This window comes from Watersipora subatra, chromosome 10 (genome assembly GCF_963576615.1).
Source record: "Watersipora subatra chromosome 10, tzWatSuba1.1, whole genome shotgun sequence".
NCBI lineage: Eukaryota > Metazoa > Bryozoa > Gymnolaemata > Cheilostomatida > Watersiporidae > Watersipora > Watersipora subatra.
In genome coordinates, this window is record NC_088717.1 from 12,301,920 (window position 1) to 12,325,847 (window position 23,928).

Sequence of the window (23,928 nt, forward strand, 5' to 3'; positions counted from 1 at the left end):
ATTGTGTCAAAATTGCCGTTAAAGGTAACATACATTTCTAAATCAGTGAAACAGTGTTACTTGTACGGAGAAAAATTTGCAGTACTTGATTGAGTCATCTACAGAGAGCCAAGAATAGTCACATCTCCAACTGTAGGATGCATAATATGGTGAAAGCTCTCTACAATTCATCGGAGAAAACGAGTAAGCATGCAGCAACTTATAATTGCGCTGTTTTGGTCACAGGTATCGGAGAATATTAAGCTAAAAAGTAAGTGTTGTACTATCGGTGACCTTGAATTTATTAGCTAGATTGCTGAATTGCTGCGCAGTCATGATGTTAAACATTATTTATAAAGTGATTATGTTACGTCACAATAGCAAGGATTATCAGCTACTTAGGAGATATTAATCAAACTTCTTTGCATGTGAGGTCTTTACTAATCTACAATCTGCAAAGGGTTTTACAGGAGACAACAAAACATTGACTAGATATGCTATATATGGCAGTCTACATCAAGGGCTTTCTAGTAAAGACTCCCGTATCATGGTGACATAATTTATTTGGTTGAGCCAAAAAAGAGGTTCTTGCACACTGCTTCTTTGCTTAGACACTAGCAGCTCAATTCAAAATCTGAGACAGCTGTTGAAATAATGGAATATTTGCTGAGAAGATCTGAGGACCAGGAATATCTGTCTGCCCTTACTTGAGGCATTACTACTTCAATACAAATAAAGCTCCTACACTCCATTTGCTCACTCTGCCTTTCCACAAACAGTCACTATGTAATGTGTAACTATGTGATGCAACAGAAAATCAGCTAAAAGAGAAAAGCTGCTACCTGGTGCTCATGCATCAAGACTCCTTGTGATTTACCATATCAAAATATTAAGAGTCTTGTTCTCCTAAAATATGTCTAGTAAATGACAACTAAATTTCAAAATAGCTGAGCCACTGATCAATTTTCTGACCCCCTCATTTCTGTTGGCTGCTGATCAGACCAATCTGGCTGTTGGACGGAATTTAGTAAATATTTGACCCTAAGAAGATGAGAAACAAGGTGCTTTAGTTGATTGTCAATCAATACCAGTGCTAACACCATCCTATCATTTGACGATGTCATGGTGTCAGACATCTCAGTTATTGAACTAGCAGTTAATATTACTCCTGATGCCTGACCTAACTATATACAAAGCATACAAACAAAACTCCTGACAAGTTTATGAATCGTTTAAAAAGATTTTATCCAGAAAGATCAGTCTTTAGGTAACTCTATATTGAATTACAGCATGGACATACTTGCAGAGCACATGTAGAGGTTCTTGTAGCATTGTGCTATTTCACTACATATATCATATACTACTTGGTGATGTCACTTACATGTTGTATTTGTTTATGTGAATACATTCATATCAGTAGACTTCTGTTGTTTTGTTTCTAACTTTTGCATGTTTTTACTTCCTTTTATTCTCATGTTGCATTCTAGAATTATCCGCTCTCAAATTATTAAAATAGCAAGATGTGAATGAAAGTCAAGCATTTTAAGGATTGGTATTATTGTTGTACCTTTGATGCTTTATTTGCATGTACTAGGTAAATTTTGTGTTTCTTTTTCATGTGTAGTGTTTTCGTGTGAGTCATGTCATTAAACAGCTTAACATGTACACTGGCTACAAATTCGTTACAGCTACTACATGTAAACCACCATAAATAGGATGAGAAAGTTATGTAATCTAAATATAGGTACACACCAGATTTATTAAGGATAGAAAATAAAGTCTGCCAGCTGAGTTTAGTATTTTTTGATATATACGTACATGTATAAGCTATATGATGCTTAAAACCAGTATTTTTTGTGTCTAGCACGAGTAAACTTTATAGTAGCTCTAAATGTTCGCAACGTTCAAGTTTTTCAAAAACAAATTTACAAGTAACTTTCTTCAGTTTTTTAGACAGAGTATAGTCAGTTTCAGTTCTATAACTGTTAACACTCAACCTGATTAACTTGCAGTAAGCATTGCTTGAACAGTAGCTGACGTAATGGTGACACTTACTGATGAGTTGTTATACCATGTATGTAGCTGCCAATGGTAAGAGTGGCAGAGGTGGTAGTAATGATTGTAATATAATTATTGTAGCAGTTATAATAGTAGTTGTACTCCTCTAATTGCTGATAGATATATTTACATAAAATAATCATGATCGTTGTAGAAGCCGTTAGAAAGGAAATGCAGAAAATAACAAAGTGTCTTCCAACCATCAATAGCCTTTAGTAACTAGCGTGTGTTGTAGCAATAGCTTAAGGAATTGTGGCAGTAGTATTAACAGTAGAACTAATAGTAGATGTAGTGAAAATATAAGTTGTATTAGTAGTACATTTAGTCTTAGTTTTAGTAGTTCCAGCATTTATAGCAATAGTATGAACAGCTATAGTTCTAGCAGTAAAAACAGTAGCAGTTGTAGCAGTAGCAGTGGTAGCAGTAAAAGTCATAGTAGTAGTTGTTGTGGTTGTTGTTGTAGTAGCAGTGGTAGTAGTGGTAGTAGTAGTAGCAGCAGTAGTAGCAGTAGTAGCAGTAGTAGAAGTAGTAGTAGTAGTAGTAGTAGTAGTAGTAGTAGTAGTAGCAGTAGTAGTAATAGTAGTAGTAGTAATAATAGTAGTACTAGTAATAGTGATAGTAGTAGTTTTAATAGTAGTAATAGTGGTATTGGTGGTAGAAGTAATACTAATAATAGCAGTAGCACCAGTAGTAGAATTAGCAATAATAGTAGCACGAGTATTGATTGTAGCAAAAGTAATAGCTGTAGCAATCGTAGTGCTATTAGTTGCTAGTAGTAGTAGATTTTGAAGACGTGTAGAATGGCGGAGATGATCTAAGCAATTAACTCTGTAACATAGTCTCACGGTTTTGATTAATATAGATGGTTATTATGATTCCTTTGCCACACATTTGTTGATTTATAAGCTATAGTCATTGAGTTTGATGAGAGCCAAGTGAAATGTTTCCTTTTCAACCTGAAACCAGGTATATCTTCCAATACTCATAAAAACCTGCTCTCCTTGTTTCAAGTGGATTATCTAAAATATACCAGAATTTATCAGTTCACACCTACTTTATAAACAATGATTTGGTTAGTAGTCAAGTGCTGCTTTGTTTGACTCGCTAAAAACTAATCCTAAACTTTAGTCAGGCTGGTTTTTATTTAAAAGCATTTTTGTTTTCATCTTATTCAATATTCAACTCTCTACCTCTTTTTTAGTTTTTGAAGTTTTTGCTTTATTAGAAAAATGATTATTGTAGATAAATTTTTGATAAGCGTGTACAAGTACACATCTTATAAGTCACCTATCGCTCTTATTGAATAACAACATTAAGGTTATAGGTAAACACTGAACAAGAGTTTATTAGGTAAGCGTGTATTAGCTATAAGTACTCAAAGAGTGTTTTATTTTATAATTTACCAGCATATTTATATTATAGTTTTTATCCAAAACTTACATAAGGTTTTAAAACAAATATGATAACTGATTACCAATAATTTATTAAACATATTATAATGAGTATGGTGATTTTAATTGTTTCAGACAAAGAGGAATATTTTTCATTTACTAAAGTTTCTTTTTAAATTTTTACTAAATTATCAATTTAGAGATTATATATCATATTTTTGGCTAATTAGATTAGTTGTTTTGATTATTTTGTTATAAATTTTAATATCATTATAATGATATTTGTATTTATACAGTGAACTAAAATTTGTAGTATATATTAAATACTTATACAACAGTAGTTTATACTGATTACGAGACCAAATAAGAAATATATATTCAACTGCAATGAAGAGACAGAAATGCTACTTTATGATAATTTTAAGCTGAGTAAAGTGTTTGAATTTCAACCTACAATCAGGTGAATCTTCTGATTCTCATGAAAACTTGCTTTCATTGTTTCAAATGGATTATCTGAAATAGACCGAGAATGATCAGTTCAAATGTACTTTATAAGCAATGGTTTGGTTAATAGTCAAAAGCTGCAGTTCTTTTTGACTTGATAAAAACTAGACTAACATTTAGTCAATCTTGTTTTGTTTTTTTAGTTCGACCCATATGAGATTTACGTCAGCGCCGTTTCTATTTATGAGACATTTATGTTGTAAAATTAATTTTATGAACAAGAGTTCATTGGGTAAGTGTATATTAGATGTGTTCATAGTAACTTATATCATAAAATTTTATAAAAGATAAGGCAATGGATTAACTATCCACTGTTAGATAATTTACTGCAAATATTATTGTGATTTTATCAAAATCAGGGTATCAAATATATAGTTCACTTAATAACCATTTGTTTTATAGTTTTATTAAATAATATCTTGCTACATACTAGGTCTATTTTTGTGCTATTTTAATTACATATAGGGGTATATAAAAATGGCACAATAATGTTAATACTTACGTAATATATTAATTGTAAAAGAAATATCGAGGATTTATACAACAGTATTTTATATACATAAAAGCAAGCAAATAAAATAGCCAATGGCGATAAGCACACAAAAAATGTTTCTTTATGATTATTGTAATTTAACATATATTTTCTAAAAATTAATAGCGTTTATAACAATTTTCAAACATTTAGCTATTCCTAATTGTACATTGTGGTTCTTACTGTACTATTTTGCCACAGGCTACTCTCATTAGGAAGTTAGACTTATGTAGATATATTACTGTAGTTGGTCATACTGTGATAAGTTATTGCTATTGTAGCTTATACACCGAGAGACTTTTTACTTTTTATCTGTTCTAAAAAATCAACAGTTCTCTGAATGCTCTTTTGACAGTTTGACACATTTTTCCTTCTTCATTTGATATGGCTTTTTTATATATTTCAATTTTAGGCTGTATATACAAAGTAGATGCAAGGTGAGCTCCCCAATCAATCATCAAACAATTTTGTGCCATTTACCATATGCAGATCTCTTGTCGTGTTGATAAGTAGAAGTTTGAGTGTAAATTTACCATTTCATATAAACTATAATTATTGTCAGAAGGTTGACTTCTTTACCAATAATTAACTCTAGCAAGTTGAATCATCCTCATCACGGCTTGCAAAAAAGATAGCATTAAAATAATAAAAGATTTTTATGAATATTAATACTGTATTTTCTTGTAATGCGCCACCAAGGTTTTCTTTCTGAAGCGTTCAAGGAAGAGCATTTTTCTGATTTCAGGGCTGATTTTGTACTTTCACTTATTGGCTTACCGTTTTTGTATTTACTAGTTCTAAACAGTTGTAAGGAATTAATTTTATTTATTGTCAAATAGCTCAAATACTTCACTTTTTTTAAGAATATTCATTATTTTGAAATTGCAAAAATTACCAACATCATTGATGCAAATATAACTTCAACATTCACAAAAAATTAAAACTGTTCCAGAAACAACCCAACAAAACTACTGTCACAACTTTTAATATGCTATTGTTTTTATAATATAGCACAACTTTTTTACATTTTTTTATGAATTAATACATAGTATGCTGCAAAACTGGGATTTTAATAATCTTAGGGTCAACTTTAAAAAATAAGTAAAAAATATTTTTAACAAAGTTTATTGTGCTTTTTTATTCTATACTAAATACCCTTAAAAGTCTGCAAAAATTAGTTTAGAGATTGGTTCTTTCATAGATTAGTTTATAAAACTTGTTAATGAAACATTTAAAATATATTAAATGGGCATCCCCTGTTGTATCCATAATAATTTTACAAATGACAATGTAAAACTATTAAAAGTAAAAAATTCCAAATATATCGTAAGAAATTTTTAGTGTGTGCATCATTTCAATGCTTATAGAAGTAGACAGAGTTTGATTAATTTAAATGTAAATGTAAAGTATGCATGTTCTCATCCGGGAGTAAACTTTTTTGAAATGTGAGCATTTTTACACCTACGAAAACAAAGAAAGCATCAACTTATAGGGTAAAGTAGGATGACAATGAACACAAAGAGTTATGCTCACCTGCCAGGTTTGGCATGGATAAACATTGGTGTCATCAGGTGCTTGTCTCACTCCTGGAGTGATCATACATTTGCTCACCAACTGCTGATTTCCACCAAGTGAATCAGTCTTGTAGACGCTATAGAGTGGGTAGTCTTTGCTCGACACACTCATAAAATGAATCTACAGTAAATAACTTGGATAACTAACATGTTAAGAAAACGAATATATCTAAAAAAGTTGTCTGATAGTGGTTTGGAATTACCAAAAAATCTTTAGACAAAAATAAATGCACATTGACTGAAATATTTTGCTTAGGATAAATAGTATAATAACTATTGCGTCAATACAATGTGCTTCACAGTAACGCTTAATTTCATGAAACTTGCATTTTAGAAAATTCTACGTTTTATGGTGTTTGTTCAATGCATATAAAAAGGAAAAGATCTTTGCATATTAAGAGACATATATATATATAAAAAAATAAAAATAAAATTGTTTCCTCACCCCGAATACCACGTATGGGTGGTAACTTCTGCACTAACTCGGGTCTCCTACCAGAGACCTGGGAGTTTGAGCACTCGCCTCAAGATCTTAGCTGTTCCCAATAGCGCACTTTTCTGCAACTCACCTGAGTTGATTGTTGTTGGTATTTGGGCAAGCCACATTTTATGCGCCAGTGTTATTGCGCCTAGCGCCCCAACGACTACTGGGATTACAGTTGTTCTTACATCCCAGCATTTTTCAATCTCTTCTCCAAGAGGGAGATATTTCTCTACCTTTTATTTTTCTTTGCTGGCTATATTGTAGTCATTGGGTACTGCTATATCTATTATAGAAGCCCTCTTGTTCTCCTTGTCTATCACCACTATATCTGGTTGGTTTGCTAGGACATGCTTGTCAGTTCGGATGTAGAAGTCCCAGAGGATTTTAGCGCAATCATTTTAATTGACCTTACCAGGAGCTTCCCACCAGTGTTGTGGTTTATTAAGGCCATACTTGTCACATAGACTTCTATACACAACACCTGCGACATGATTATGCCGCTCAGTGTATGCGTTTCCTGCTAGCTGCTGGCATCCACTGATGATGTGTTGGATGGTCTCAGGTGCATCTTTGCACAGTCTGCATCTAGGATTGTCTCTAGTGTGATAGATTTTCGTTTGGAGTTGCATTGTTGAGAGCACTTGCTCGTGGGCTGCCATGATTAGCGACTCTGTATTGGCCGTTAGGTTTCCTTTGTTCAGCCACATGTATGTCTGGTGAAGATCGCAAACCTTAGATATCTGTTGGTGACAATCCTAGATGCAGACTGTGCAAAGATGCACCTGAGACCATCCAACACATCAACAGTGGATGCCAGCAGCTAGCAGGAAACACATACACTGAGCGGCATAATCATGTCGCAGGTGTTGTGTATAGAAGTCTATGTGACGAGTATGGCCTTAATAAACCACAACACTGGTGGGAAGCTCCCGGTAAGGTGAATGAAAATGACAGCGCTAAGATCCTCTGGGACTTCTACATCCGGACTGACAAGCATGTCCTAGCAAACCAACCAAATATAGTGGTGGTGGACAAGGAGAACAAGAGGGCTACTATAATAGATATAGCAGTACCCAATGGCTACAATATAGCCAGCAAAGAAAAAGAAAAGGTAGAGAAATATCGCCCTCTTGTAGAAGAGATTGAAAAATGCTGGGATGTAAGAACAACTGTAATCCCAGTAATCAATGGGGCACTGGGCACAATAACACTGGCGCATAAAGTGTGGCTTGCCCAAATACCAACAGCAATCAACTCAGGTGAGTTGCAGAAAAGTGCGCTATTGGGAACAGCTAAGATCTTGAGGCGGTGCTCAAACTCTCAGGTCTCTGGTAGGAGACCCGAGTTAGAGCAGAAATTACCACCCATAAGGGTTAACCGGGCTGAGGAAACAGTTTATATTTATATATATATTTATATATATAAATTGATGTTCAGTTTAGTCAAATACATACTAAAACTTTTGTTTAATTATGTGTTTAGGAAACTAAATTCATTTAAGTTAAATTCAACGTTGATGTTATACATCTGTCTCAAAGGTAAAAACTTATCAGCAGAATATTGCGAATGTATAGTGTAGTACATTGCAATGTTACACTTTTTTTGCAGAACATAACTACAAAATGCACTAAAGTTATTGTAGGTAACTATACTTACTAAGGTTAACATATTGTTATGTTATTATTTTTAATGATGATTTTACTAGGTGTTTGCATTAGGTAACTGCTATGGGTTTTTATACCACTCTTTACGATATTTGTGCGTTATGATGCACCACTGAAACGAGCTGAAAACATATAATTGCATACCAAATAGTTTTCCATTGTAATCCTGGCAAAACAGACTATATTTTGCTTGCTAGTGATTTTACATCTTCATTCCAACACCTTTACGGTTTCATTTTTCTTTGTGATTTATTTCACTAAAACACTTATTTTATTATATCAATTTTAAGAGTTATAGTGGTTTGAAAAAGTTTGAAAACCTTTACAGTTGTTTTATTTTTTCTCCTAATTATTTTGAACTGCACAAAAAAGCACTTTTCTCATGATATGAGGTTGAAAAGTTGGAATGGTAAATGTTGCATATGTTAAATAAAAATAAACTTTCTGTCTATAGACTTTTTTATTACCCAGGCAATGCCGGGAATTCAACTAGAGTGCATATATATGTATATAGATGTATTTGTATATATATATATATATATATATATATATATATATATATATATATATATATATATATATATATATATATATATATATATATATATATATATATATATATATATATATATATGTATATATGTGGATATATATTTGTATACGTATATGCGTTATATATTCTAAGAATTTCGAGCTTGATTGATCATAATTATTATAAACATATTGCTTTGTACATGTATATTTTTACCATCTATTGAATAGTTCTTACTTTTTAATGTACCGTAATGTGTAATGAAACCGATAGCCGTCGCTCTACAAAGAAATACCGCAACTAAAAGAACACACGATAACACTTTCATTCTTATCGTTTCATTAATGTTAAGTTTTGATTGTGTATTAACTGTAGTATGTGAATTATATTTAAATTGTACTCATGAAATTATATTAATTACTGTGTACATGCACATGTATATTCTTATATTGAGCTAACAAAACGTCATTGTTAACCGAACACAGAATATGGTCGACACGGCCTTTCGTTCGTTTCTCCGTGTCCGGACAAGTTTTACCCGCGATTGGTAGTATATACGTAAAAGAGGCCCGAATTTTATGAAGAGCAGTTGGTGTTTAGACACGATACGATAAAATACAGACACTTTACTCGCAAAAGTGTTATTTATTAAATTGGATTATCCGAAGAGTAATTAGATACGACCCGGTATCTGTTTTAAGGACACAGAACTAAAACTTAACAGGGCCGTTGTCTGGACTACAGGATTAGACTCAGTGGCCAACATAATCAATAGCAACAGGTAGTAACGGACCGGGTATAACTTTAAAGGCAGTTGCCCGCAATCCATTACAATATATGGAGTTGTTGCTACCGCAAGAAGCCATGTTTTAACAACCGTGCGCAGGCACTTTAGTTCTATTTCCTGTCTCGAGTTTGGCAATAGTTAAGTCGAGACGAGACCGATACGAGACGAGACAGGTCGATACTCGAGAAGACGTCTCGTGTCTCGTTCCACCTCTAATTTGAACATCTTCTTATTCATATCTGTGTTTGTATGTGTGTACGCGAGAATGCCCATATGCGCATACTCACACCCGCACATATGTGCATACACACATATGTATATCACATGTACATACATACATCACTTTTAGTGCATAAGCACATATGTAAATGCATGTTTACATGCATCTGTATGTAAATATGTGTTTACGCATGTATGTATTTTTGTATGTATTTACATATATATGTGCATAGGCATACAAGTTCGTACGTATGTATGTACGCTTGTAAGTATGTATGTGTGTTCCTATATACATAAGTATTTATGTATGCATTAACATATGCTCATACATTCATACACACATACAAGTATTTACGTGCGTATTTATGCTTATGCTAGCTTGAACAATGTAGATTCCACTATGTTTAATCACTAGATTGCCATCATCTGTCAAATCATATTTTCATGTGTACATACGTATGCACATATGTATGTACATACATATGTACATACGTACATGAGTATGTACATATGTACATACTTATGTACGTAAGGATGTATGTGCATACATGTACATACATAGGGATGTATGTGAGTGTGTGTGTATGTGCGCATGTGCGTATGCGCGTATGTGTGTATGTGCGTATGTGCGTATGTGCATATGTGTGTATGTATATACATGTGTGTATGTACGTATGTATACTTACGCTAGCATGAACAATGTAGATTCCTTCATGTTTGATCACCACTCTACTATCATTGGTCAAACCGTAGTGGTCGATTGACATGGAGCTGTTCATCCATGATGCTTTTTTAAAATAGTAGTACATGGGGTTTCTACCTGCAAAGACTTTTAAACATTGATGCGCTGTATCACATTAGCTGACCATAAAAATAATTTAATTCAAACATAAATTTTTATACTTTTAATTGCTGGCCAGTGTTTGCTGATTACTTTTAGAAAGTGCGTAAATAACACTTCAACATAGTGAGATAGTGTGCAAACCACATGCATCACTTCACTCTCTATTTTCCTTAAAACTACCCATCTCACTACTGTAGGAAGAGTAGACAACTTCTATATCAAGGTGTTTGAGCTGATTTTATTACTATATATCAATAACTATAGCTTATTGATCAAAACTTCTAAAGCACATAACAAACAGCTAAAAGAAGTGGGTTACAGTTAGCTGATTCAAGTAAATAACTACCATTTTCAAAATTTCTGACAAGTTTCATTGTTGGTCATCTGGCATATTGTGATTGGGCAGTCAAGAAAGTTGGTAGTTTTAACCATCAACCAATAGAAAATAAACAGGATGATCTAATTGTAATGGTTGGATGCATTAAAGCTTTGCAAATATTTTTAACATTTTCTTTAAACCTAAAACGCTGCAAGTAAATGCCAATAATTTGGCAAATTTCTTTAAAGCTGTCATCAAACAATTAATTTTTTTTAAATACATTTTTGGCAAAGTGAAAATTTGTTGGAAAGCTGCGTATTATATTATTTCAATTTGCAAACAATGTTTTGATAGCAAATGCTAATCAGCTCAAATCAAGAGTAATTCACCTTTATCCCACAGTTCAAATTAGTGTGTGCTCCTAATCATTATGAATGACAAATGTATTTATGAGCATAACGTCAATCTTCAACATAAATTGGTCAATGGGCTAACTTTGAAAGCAAATAGGCTGTCATAGTGACTGAATTCTAGCCACAGGTTATTAGCTGTGTAGAAGCAGTTTGAACTTAACCGGTGAAGTGTACAACCTACACTTACTAAAGTAAGTGTAGTGTATAACCTACACCCATCAAGGTAAGTGTAGTGTATGACATACTCCCATCAAGGTAAGCGTTCTGTATAACCTACACTCATTAAGGTTAGTATATTCTTATAACTAGATTAACGTTTCACTTTGCAACCAAATACTTTCTTGCCAAGAAAAAGCTATGAATTCTAAAAGCCATTTTAGGAATTTGTTGAGAGCCACCTGCTGAGACCCATTTAAGTCATTGCTGGCCTTAGCTCTTGACCTTGACTGGTATCACAATTTCGAACATTACAGTGACATCGTGTCTAACAAAGAGCTTTGAACAACATTTTAAAGTGATTGCTGAATATCTTGCAAACTTTACATTATCTTATAATTAGAACAAAACAATTGTTGTGAACAATGCCTTGTTCCAAATTTGTTTCTAATTACAAACAATTAGTCCCTTCCAAATTTTACCAACAAAAAACCATGAATATAAAAACTTTAGAGTTGTTTATTTTAGCTTAAAATATCTAATTATTATCTGATTCAAGCACACTCAGATTATTATCTAAATGTAGGGGTATAGTAAACACAATCTTTCAAAGTTTTGCCGAATTTATTTTTATCATGTTTTTATTTATAGGATCATTTGTATATTTTGCATGATGTATATTGTTTTAAATGATTAAAAAAAATTTGGGATTCAAAATTATCATTACAATGATTGCAACACCCAAATTGTATTAAAGTTGACAAAGTTGATTGAATATAGTTGAATTGATATAGTTAATTATAGTAAGTTATTTCATTCTACTCATTTTAGATCTACTCAACAAACAACGCTCTGATTACCTTTGCATAAATCACCAAAGAGGGTAATATCACCTAATGAAAGTAATATCATCATTAGGTGATACTACTTTATCCTGTTTTTTTTTATTTAGCCGATTATTTTTAATTTTATACAATTTATATTTACATGATTTGGGATCTGAAATCAGCATTAAAATGACTGCCATAACCAAATTATACTAAAAACAGGAAAAGAGAGATACTGAATTTTGGTATTATGGGACTAAATGAATTTTAAAAATAAAGTTTCATTAAATAATAATCAGAGAGTTTAGCAAAACTAATTAACAATTTTGTTGTGTACGCAGCCTGAGAACCACGTTACAAGTTGATATCATTGATGGAGTTAGCTGTATTAAATTATTTCATTCAACTTTCTTTTGATTTTCTCAACAACACTCTAATAACTTTTGTTTTTAAGTTATCTCAGCAAGTAATATCACTGTTAGGCTATATGCAGTTTTCATCTCTAGGCAGAGTGACAGAGTTTTTCAGTTTTATCGGCAGAAGAAAGACGCATATAAATTATTACCAGTTTGTTTTACTGACTATAGTTGATTAAATTTTACTACTGCAACTGATAGGTGAAAGAAATTTTATTGATCGCTCCAGTTTTCTACAATTTATAGTTGAGAAGGTGTCTAGTATGTAGCATATACCTCTCAGCATGTAAGTGTGGCCTAGTGGGAATGTGTAATAATTAATACACCAATAATCTCTGTATCCATTCTCCATCAGTACCAAACAGTTCATGTTACGATCTTTACGCTTTTCAAATTTCTTTAGCGAGCTGTCAGCTAAAACCAAAATAATTTTTATTGGATCCTTAGCATTAATGAAAACCACAAACTAATTCATAGCAAATAGAGCTCACACCTTCTGCATAAATAATACATAGGCTTATGGTCAACTGTAGGTATATCTACCAATATATGTACAACATGGCATCATGTTGTCAAGAAGCCAACATACAACAGTATGTCTCGATAAAATATTAGTAGGTACTTACAGATCTGTTCATTGGTTCTGTTTAGTAATTCTGGATCACCATACAGAAGAGCTATATGGCTACTAGGAATGCCTACAAGATTTGGCACCAGTTCATATCAATAGCACTTTACCATATTTTTACATGAAATGAGAGATTAAACCATAACTGCCACGTACAACTTTTATCGTATTTACTATGTAAATCAGACACACTGATTCCGAATTTGTACTCGAAATAAAGATTGGCCCACTAACTTTCAGAGTAATGAAGGCTTTTTTACAGCATTTTAATTTTGGTCTCGAAAGCAACACGATCGGCACAACAAGCTCTGCCCCTTTTTAGGAACGAAGGTTAGGGATGTTTAGACCGATTTAGAATAATAGAGATGGGTGTTTTAAAATCCATTATTATCTAAATTCATCCTTAAAAAATATCTCAGTCTTTTCTGAGAGGTAGATAAGCTATTTAACATTGCATATTTAAAAATGAGCTCAAAAAAGCGCGATAACGCTTTATTGTGATAAAGCGCTTGTTTAAGCTCATTTTTCTTGGCGTTCAGCCTATTTAAACGTCATGGAACAAGGTATGAGCAATTTTAAATAGTTTATATAGCTTCATGAAAGACAGATTATTTACAGGCTAGATTTAGATAATAATAGGTTTTAAGACACCCACCGCTATTATTCTAAATTGGATTAAACATCCCTAACTTCCGTTTCTGAAAAAGCTAGGTTTCGTCACACATTTATGGGCGGAGCTTGTTATGCCGATCGTGTTGTTCTTGAGAAGAATACTGAAACGCTTTAAAAAAGCCTTAATGGCTTTAAAGGTTAGAGGACTAATTTTTATTTTGAGTTCAAAATTGGAATCAGCGTGTTGGATTTACCTAAAGAATATGATAAAAGTTGTATGTGACAGTTATGGTTTAAAAATGAGAGATTTTTGTGCTGTAGTGTAAAAAGACAAATTTTGTGATCATTCAGTTTAACAGTTCTCTACTGTAAGTTTATCATGTATAAAATGTAAGAGAAATGCTCTTAATTTTAGCGTTTTGCTGTTCTTTTCCTAAAGGTATCATTGCTGATGTACTATTCCATAAATTTAACTGAATTTTGCTCAAGGTAACAGCTTTTTCTAGCACTACTAATATTCGTACAACTGTGAGCCACTCAGTTGAATCGGATAAACTAGGGTTGCTGTTCAAGAAAATTTAGGTACTTTTCATTTTTTGTTTGCAGAAGAACCAGCATTCGAAATACTAAAAGTTTGAGGTTGTTCTAACCAATATCTTGACAATTATTTATGTCTTTTGTTTTCAAAAACTCTTCATTTTTAAACACAGAACAGATTATTTATTATAAAAAGTAAAAAAAATGCTAAATATCAATGGCATGTTGAAAAACTTCCAAGAAAATAGTATCATTTGGTTGCAATATTAAACTTGCCCATAGCAGATAATCAGCTTACACTAAAATTGGAACAAAGCTCTGTGAAATTCATCTACCTCAAAGCTATAACAAGGGCCTAAAGAAGTGCTTGAATTTAGGTTATGGAAGCCACAAATGCACATCAAACAGTAACTGTCAGTTGTTAGATGATTATAAAGCCTGAAAATGTGCAGCTAGTGCTTTAAAGAAAAACACTTGTCTCTAACTCATTGATTTACTAGTTATTTGTCTTCTTTACATACATCTCAAATCCACTCGTAAAATAATGTTTAGCTAGTCTCGTCTTGCTATAATGTTTTTCAATTTGTCTTCAAAGTTTGATATACTTTAAAAAACAGTTTCAGTATTTAAAAGATTGGTAAATGCTTGGTTTCAAACCTTTTGAAGCAACAGTAAGATAGTTGCTGTCGTTTTGCAAGTGTAAGATGGTTACTAACCATGGTACATTTCTCTGATGTGTTCACTCTCAGGGCTGGCTGTCACCGTTATTGGTTCTTTGTTCTTTATTGGGTCTAAAAACTGTCTTTTTAGCCTTCGTAAAGATTGTTCAACCTGCATGTCAAAATGAAAGCTCAATGGAGCATTCACAGACCCGTTTCTCTCTCCAGGCACCTAAATAATTAAACATGAACCTATAACATCATTTGATCTTCATTAACCCTTTCGCTACCGAGCACGTCCGGCTTGGAATTCCTCAGCGTACTGAGCCTATCATTTTTACCCTTCAACATAGATGCAAGAAGGGTATTATAATTTATGTAAAACTTGTCGATCCTAAAATAAATAAGCATTGAGAAGGTAAGAAATATCTCTACCACTTGATATCTATCGCTTTCAATTAACCTATGAAGATCTTACAGCCTGCCTTGCAACTTGTCGAAGCTTTCAATTATCTATTTTATTACTCTGAATTTTATAACTATACTTAACCACGTTGCATAAAAGCTTGTCACACTCATTGATATGTTTTCTACAAATTGCAGCCAAAACTGGCTTTTATGTGCAATAGAAGATAGGCCAGGCATGTCGATCACTCGAAAGCCAAAGATAACAGCAATGATGCTATCAAATAAAATGATATAAATCTGAAAATTGATAAGTTGTGTAGTAATAATCTAACAAATCCTACAAATATTTATTTAAAAAGAAGTGACATAAACAAACAATATTTATCATATGTGCCGAAACAAAGACTAGCATTTTTGAAAAAAACATATTCACATCCTTTGCTCGGCCAATTTTGGTCTAATTGTTGCTTTTGTGTGGACTCACTTCCACGTTTTGGCTGTTCAATACCTTCCACATAGCCTTCTGACTTACACTCTTTTTCTGTACTGCTGAACTAGTCCATATTAACATCCAAACTATTGTTTAGCAAGAAAAAACTTTTACACATTGGCATTTAGAATCCACTTTTTGCTCAAACAAAGATAAATCGCGTGTAATTTTGTACATTAAATACATACTTTTGGAATAAATAAGTAGAAACTTTTAGCCATGTGGATAGCTTGCACATGTATAATAATCAGAAATATTATCTATATAATGGTAGTACAGATTCTATCATCATTACTCAAGCAAATAGTACAAACAAGTACAAGAATTTTAAAAAGCTCTATCAAAAAGTGAAACCCCATGAGCAGCGAGGTTTAGTTTGCTGAAAGAAGTTTCTTGCCACATATGGTTAGTTTCAGTCTGGAATGGATTAAAATCCACAACTCATCAGCAGTTTTACTTGCTAGATAATTTGAGGTTATTCACTCACACATATGAATCGGTGATCTGAGCATGTATACTGTTCTCTCAAAATGACTTCAAAGGAGTGCTTAAATGATTCAATACATTTGAACTATTTGGGCTGTTGATAAAACGGTATCCTTTAAATTCTGTGATTTCCCTCAACCAAAGCCGTTTGCATCTTTGTCAAGCTATGTCTAAGAACAGTTGAGCTGCAAAATTGTGTGTAGTCATAGCAGGTTTGTATACTATAAGATTTGTTTATGCCCACCTGTCAGTTTTGTATCGTGAACCTTGAGTTACTTGACAGTGCGACATTTCTGGAACGTTGTCAGAATACAAGATACAACCGTCGCATAATAAGGAATGGCTTGAAAATTTCCCCTCAGTAGTATCTGATAAGGGCATAATAAAGATGGTTCCTTTGGACCACTGCCTAAACTTATCTCAAAAGGTGCTATTTGACATTGATAGCCTTTATTGCCCTCTACTCTTGTTTAATGGTTTTTTTTCCTGATTTCATCTGAGTTAACTAGCATCTAGAGAACATAAAAAAACTGAGTATTTTAGCAAATACTTGCCAACACAACTTGTTGGAAGTTTTGGGTTTTGTGGAAAAAAACTTTTGAAATTCTGAAGTTAAGATTATTTTACATATTTGAAGCTAATTTTATCTAAAATCCTTTTGCATAAAGTTCATCAGTTCACAAACTAAGCTATTAATCTTTGATAAAGTAAGGACAGTAGATGCTACTATAACGTATACCTCCTATAACGTAAATTCCAGATAACTTGAAAAATTTATGTGAGGTTTTTGCTTCTTACAGGGTAAAAAATTTCATTTAACGTAAAGTGTTAAGTTGGGCGAGCTTTCAAAATCGATTAGAATGTTAGTTTACTTCGCCGCCTTGCAGAAAAAGTTCTATGCGTGTATTGTTATATCTAGTATATGTAACTTTTGTGACATTCTAATTCGTCGTAATAGATCATTAGATGTGTCAACAAAAAGGCTGCACAGTTGTTCAAAAATACAAAGATGATCAATTGTTGCAGGCGTTACAGCGCCGGTCTACCAGTTTTAATGTCACGTGTTAGAGTATCGTCGAAAATTATCTTTATCCTAACTTTGACCCCTTGATAGTGATAAACGACGAACAGGTAATACTGCTTTTATAATAAAAAGATTTTGTTGTTTTGCTTTATTGTAGACGTACTAAAATATTTTTATTAGCTTTACTTTGCAGAATAGACTTGGCTGTTTAAAAAAATAAGCAAATCGTTGTAAATGAAGGTCAAAAATGTGCAGTCTCTATCAATTTGTTGTGAATTTACCGCAATCAAGGTCTATAAAACCAGTGAGATTGATCATAAACAGGAGAAAAGTTATTGATGCAAACCAATCATTCTGCAGTTACTGTACAGCCTACAAATTAAAAGAGTTAAGTAAAGGTTTTCCTTTTTGCATTACCAAATAGGTGAGTTTGGAAAGATCTTTGAACAAATTAGGTAATTTACATGTATTTTACTATTCTTATAACATAAAATACCTATAACTTAATTGTTTCTGGAATGGACCATTTAAGTTATAGGAGTGTCTACTGTACATGGTAAAGCTTTCATAGCAAGAAGTTCGTCAGCTTACAAACTAACTTATTAATCCTTGACAAAGTAAATAGGCTACATAGTGAAGCTTCCATAGCACAAAGTTGATATGGGACAGTGGCAATAAGCAGCACTACAAATAATCCTTGCTAATTTGTGTTTCCATTCGTTGTAGTGAATTGAGAAAAATATTGCATCATACAGGATACCAAATTATAAAGTAATTGGACTATTAAATAATTGCTATTGCTAGTTCTATTGAGCCTCCTTTTGCACAAAGATAGCTTTTTAGAATGTTATCCCTGGCCATGGCTTTCATCTTTTTAAAAACGCGTAACTTGATAGCTGTATCAGCCACTTCTATATCAAAATGCTCAAACATTCAAAAAGATTTTGTGCAAGGGTGAGATAATTAGATTCCAATTAAAAGATTCCAAAAGGTTAAAGGTGAAAAATTAATGCTGCTTTTTAACTATGCTTTCATCTGTTCATCTAGCCACTGCTCCTGGTTAAAAAATTGTTTACATTTGTTTGATCTGATAGCAGATCATTTGCTCCAATCTTAAAGTTGGGAAATTTCTCACGCCATATGAGCAATCAGTTTTAATCTAATTCATAAGTTTCATTCCATGTGCTGGTATTGAGGTAATAGATGTAGGCTTCACTCAGGTATAATAGGTTAAGGTGGTAGAGTTTAATAGATGACACAATCTCGGTAGTGTCTGATAGGTGATACAATATTGGTAGTGTCTGATAGGTGATACAATATTGGTAGTGTCTGATAGGTGATACAATATTGGTAGTGTCTGATAGGTGATACAATATTGGTAGTGTCTGATAGGTGACACAACCTTTGTAGGGTCTGATAGGTGACACAATCTTGGTAGTGTCTGATAGGTGATACAATCTTGGTAGTGTCTGATAGGTGACACAACCTTTGTAGGGTCTGATAGGTGATACAATCTTGGTAGGGTCTGATAGGTGACACAACCTTATAGTAGGGTCTGATAGGTGATGCAATCTTGGTAGGGTCTGATAGGTGACACAACCTTGATAGTGTCTGATAGGTGACACAACCTTATAGTAGGGTCTGATAGGTGATCCAATCTTGGTAGGGTCTGATACGTGACACAACCTTGGTAGTGTCTGATAGGTGACACAACCTTGGTAGTGTCTGACAGGTGACACAACCTTGGTAGTGTCTGATAGGTGATACAAACTTGATCGTGTCTGATAGGTGACACAATCTTGGTAGTGTCTAATAGGTGACACAACCTTGGTAGTTTCTGATAGGTGATACAAACTTGATAGTGTCTGATAGGTGACACAATCTTGGTAGTGTCTGATAGGTGATACAAACTTGATTGTGTCTGATAGGTGACACAATTTTGATAGTGTTCGACAGGTGACATAACATTGGGTAATTGATAATTTACAGCCATATTTGTTGCTTTATGAATTTACAGCTACTTATTAATAGCGTGAGATCTAAAAGTTTCATGAGCAAAGATTCTTTGTTAAGATGTATGGATCTAATTGCATTGATCTATTTTCTATCAATTTGTTGACATCTTTGAGGGATGTGGATACATGACTATATTAGTATAGACCAGTTAGGATACTGACCCATTATCTCCAAAGGTCTTGAGTGCTGTGGCTTATAGCCCACTGTGTATATATGTATCATATAGTGGTTACAAAATGAGCTTTGGAAAAAAAGAGACTAGGTTAATCTTTAACTGTAAAACAATATTAGCAATTGCAGAATTATTTCGAGATAAGTTGCAGTTAAAGCAGCATAAAATATTTGTTTTGATTTTTTTTTCCTGAATAGACTATACTGTCTAGAAAAAATGTGGAAAAATTGATGCAAGTTAACATTGAATGTGTACGCTACCTTGAGCTCAATGTAAAATTACTCTAATCATTAACCATACACCAAATGAAGCTGATAAGAAAAATAAAAGGTTGTCAATACAAACCGATAATACTACAGCGACTGTACTGTCATGAATTTAAAAGATAAGTCTAGTTTTCTTCATTTTGAAGTACCAAAGGTGTGAGTTTGAGAAGATTTGGAAATGGGTTAGACAGTTTACATGTATTTTACTGCTTGTATAATCTTAAGCTTCTATAACGTCAACGTCTGTAGAATGGATTAATAGCCTTGTAGGAACGTTTATTACCGGGATGGGCAAATATTTCAGCCCGGGGGCTAAATCGACGTTTAAAATTTGACAGGCAGCCGGGTCAGCACACGATACGATAGCATACATATAAAAAATGGCATTGGTTAATGGTACATATGGAACATTAATAAAATAAAACATTAAATATAGTCAATAGATTTTTTTTCTCAAAGTCTGTGTGTATGTATGTTTGGTATGTGTGTAGTTCCAAGCTATAGCTATTAAAATCTTAAAATAAAGATTCCGTATCGCCAAAGATTTTATATCGTACCCTCAGATTCACCAGCCGGACTCCTTACCATTTCAGCCACAGGAGTTTGATAGATTCATAAGACAATACACGTCGTTATATGGTAGCAAATACACTACAGCTCTCTGTCACAACGCAAAGTCATGACAAGTGGTAGCTATTATTAGTAAGCTCACTCAAATTATTCATTAGCAATGGGCCAGGCTAATAGCAAGTGGCAGGCAACTCTCATTACCTTTCATTGTTTATAAGATGATTTTTAATACCCGGGCAAAGCCGGGTATCACAGCTAGTAATGTTATATAAAAACTCTTTGCACACATTTAGATGTTTGCTACTATAGTTGGCAGCAAAATCTGGCTGCCAAGGTGCAAAAGAAGAAGAGATGTGAGCCTTGATCTCTCATTTGCCCGGTTTAAATAACGACCATCACGTTGCGTAAAGGTATGCCATAAATCTGCAAATTCATAAGTTATATAAAAATCAATCAAATTTTGCAAAAATACATGTATAGTCTAAACAAGTGACATAAATAAAAGTGTTCATAATACTTATCAAAACAAAACAAAAATAATTAGAAAAATTTATTTAGCATCGGTCACTTTTTAACTTCAGCTACCAGTTGCGATCTGACTGCTGTTTCCACTTTGAAATTTTAGCCTCACTTTGTTTCTCATGTTTCTTCACTGCTGTACTATTTAATATCCGCGTACAAACAATTTTTTATAAGAGCAGAAATTTTTTTATGTAAATTTTATGCTGTTTGGCTTGCCTCTAAAAATAGACCCATCTCGATGGCCAAGGATCAAGTAAGATAAACAATGAGGTAGGACAAGTCATAGCGCAGTGCCTGGGAAGCAAATCCAGGCAAGTTTTGGATGTTTGCCAACTTGCATATAGCAATCCAGTCACACCTCAAAATACTGTACAGTCATACTTCGACTTACGAGCTTAATGCGTTCCGAGACTGAGCTCGTATGTCAATTTACTCGCGTGTTGGTGCAATTTATTTATATATAGAACAATTAAATATATATTGATTGGTTTCCATACTCTAGAACAATGCAAATAAAACACTCAAAACAAGATATTGTAACAGAAAGAACGTGTTGGTTATTGTCCTAACTTATCATAAGCTTTTAAAAAGCAACAAATAAAAAATAATGCAAGGAAATGTGATTCATTAAAATGTAAAATTAAATACATACAATCGCAGCTAACGCTAGCATTTTCCAGAGAGGGAGACATCCTAGGGAGTTATAGAGAGTTATCCTTCATTACAACAGTTGACATTGATGAATTTGGATTTTATCAAAGTCTTAAAAGACAAACTTAGAAGCAAGCCTAAAAGCAAACTTTCATTTTTAACTTAACGTAATTAAAATTTCTTCGGCATTCATACGGTAGTTTGAAGTTTCTCGCTGGTTAGCTAATTTTTCCTTTGTTTCGCTTTCACGACTAGCCGGCAGTTTTAAGATAAACCTATCTAAGGACGTTTGCCTTTGTCACCCTTTCAACATGTTGCGATTAGGACGAACACAGGTGTCGTCACAAACAGTTAATGTACGACCACTAGCCAACTTGTCCAAATGTTTATAGTTTTGATAGATAGCACCAGCCTTTTCACATAGCATCGCTCAGTTACGATGTCACCGGCCAATTGTTGACCTTTTATCCAATGCCTGAGCAGTCTCTCTATCAGCGGTCATGAAGATCGCTGCGCCGTTTAGAAACTATGGTTAGTCCTTTTGCGAACTAAATAAATGCCCAGAATATAATCCTTCTGTTTGATAATTGTGAATGTATTTCTGTCATATTGCTGAGCTAGCTCAATCACGCATACACACTTCGCACATTTTTCAATAATTTTCTATTTAATAATTGTTACCATTTGCTTTTTTTTGCGTTTCATCTTTCATTTTACTGGCAAACTTTTGGTCTATGCACAGTACTTGTAATTCACATAATTCTGCACTGAAAATCGCGCACGAAAAACACGGTACTAAAGTATAACCTGAGCAGTTGAAACATACAGAATGAAGCTGTTCTCATAAAACACCTCCGGCATACTTGGCAACTGACTCACGTGCTCGTATCTCAAATATGGCTCGTATGTTAGTACTAAAACTTGTTTAAAAGCTGGCTCGTATCTCAAGTTTTTTGTACGTTGGAGAACTCGTAAGTTGAAATATTACTGTACTAGCTCAACACTGAAACCTAACCTTGTATAGACAAGGAAGCTCCTTGATTCTAGACAGTATTAACAACTTTCCATAGGCTGTGGCGGTACTTACATGTAGGTAGTACTGGAGGTACTTACATGTAGGTAGTACTGGAGGTACTTACATGTAGGTAGTACTGGAGGTACTTAGGTAGCAAAAAGTTTTTGAACTGAATAGCATATTGAAGCTCCAAGCTAGTAGAACTCAATCAAAAACCAGATCAACCAAATCAAAATCATACTTTTTCTGAAGTATGATATTTTAAAGATAACCGAAAAAGCATATTGCTTGGTACAAACTGAGTCTAGCAAATCGTGTGTATTTTTAAAACCAGAAATTCAAATAGGTTAGTGTAAAGCTCTTATTGCCAAGGAAAGAAGCTTCTCAGTTTGATGTTTTAGTTAACTTGACTATTTTTTATCTTCATCACAAAGAATTTCAACCAGTATTTTATTGGAAGTTAATGTTCTGATGGCAGTTAGTTATTATTTCTTGGTTGGTTAGAAGTACCCTCGGCGTTTTAGCAATATCTTTAGAACTGATAGCCTAACCAACTTGAAACTTTGATATTCTGCTGAAAGTATCTACTGTACAAAGCAGTCAAGTGTTGGTAATTCAACATAAACTGGATGTACAAAAAGAACTATTGTTCTATCGACACCCATTTTTCATTTCGTTGCTTGTTAAAAGTGCTCTATTTATTTGGGCAATATCTCGAGAAATAATAACCCAATCATTTTTAAATTTTTTAAATATGCTTAAAACATATACTTAACAAAGCAATCAAAATTTTATAATTCTAGGTAAACCTCTTAGTAAACCTTTTACGTTAAAAGATTTAGCGTTCCGTTGGCAGCTATTCATTTCTGATTCGAATAGCGGTGTCATCAGTATTTCTGTTGTATCTTAAGAACCAAAATGTCTATCAACTTGAAACTAGAATAATAGTAAAATCCTATAGCATACAAATCCACGGAAATTGAGTAATCTTTCGTAAAAAGAAAGTACATAAAATAAACTGAAACAATGAACTTAAGTTAACTTGTGTGTGGGATCGAATGGAAAGCATATTATCTGGTTATTTCTAGCCCAGACATCAAGTGCTAATGTGTTCTGATACTAAGTTTGTATGTCAATTTTCTCTTATCTCACTATTTCTTGTATAAAATAACT

The 23,928-nt window shown here is 33.3% G+C and overlaps 1 protein-coding gene across 1 annotated transcript; it reads right to left on the bottom strand.

Moving 5' to 3' along the window:
* Positions 1-2,936: 2,936 nt before the first annotated feature.
* Positions 2,937-10,503, bottom strand: LOC137406786 (uncharacterized). Its single transcript, XM_068093398.1, has 3 exons — positions 10,411-10,503; positions 5,998-6,159; positions 2,937-3,056 (listed from the first exon to the last, which is right to left on the bottom strand). The coding sequence occupies exons 1-3, from the start codon at positions 10,501-10,503 to the stop codon at positions 2,937-2,939; spliced, it is 375 nt and encodes a 124-aa protein (XP_067949499.1).
* Between the last annotated feature and the right edge of the window lie 13,425 nt (positions 10,504-23,928).

What these genes read in the sequence shown, in the direction of transcription:
- LOC137406786 (XM_068093398.1), bottom strand. Translation starts at nt 10,503, where the DNA reads ATGAACAGCTCCATGTCAATCGACCACTACGGTTTGACCAATGATAGT. An exon ending in TCTACATTGTTCATGCTAGC is followed by an intron (nt 6,160 to 10,410) that starts GTAAGTATACAT and finishes TATTTACTGTAG; the next exon opens with ATTCATTTTATGAGTGTGTC. An exon ending in ATCCATGCCAAACCTGGCAG is followed by an intron (nt 3,057 to 5,997) that starts GTGAGCATAACT and finishes GGTATATTTTAG; the next exon opens with ATAATCCACTTGAAACAAGG.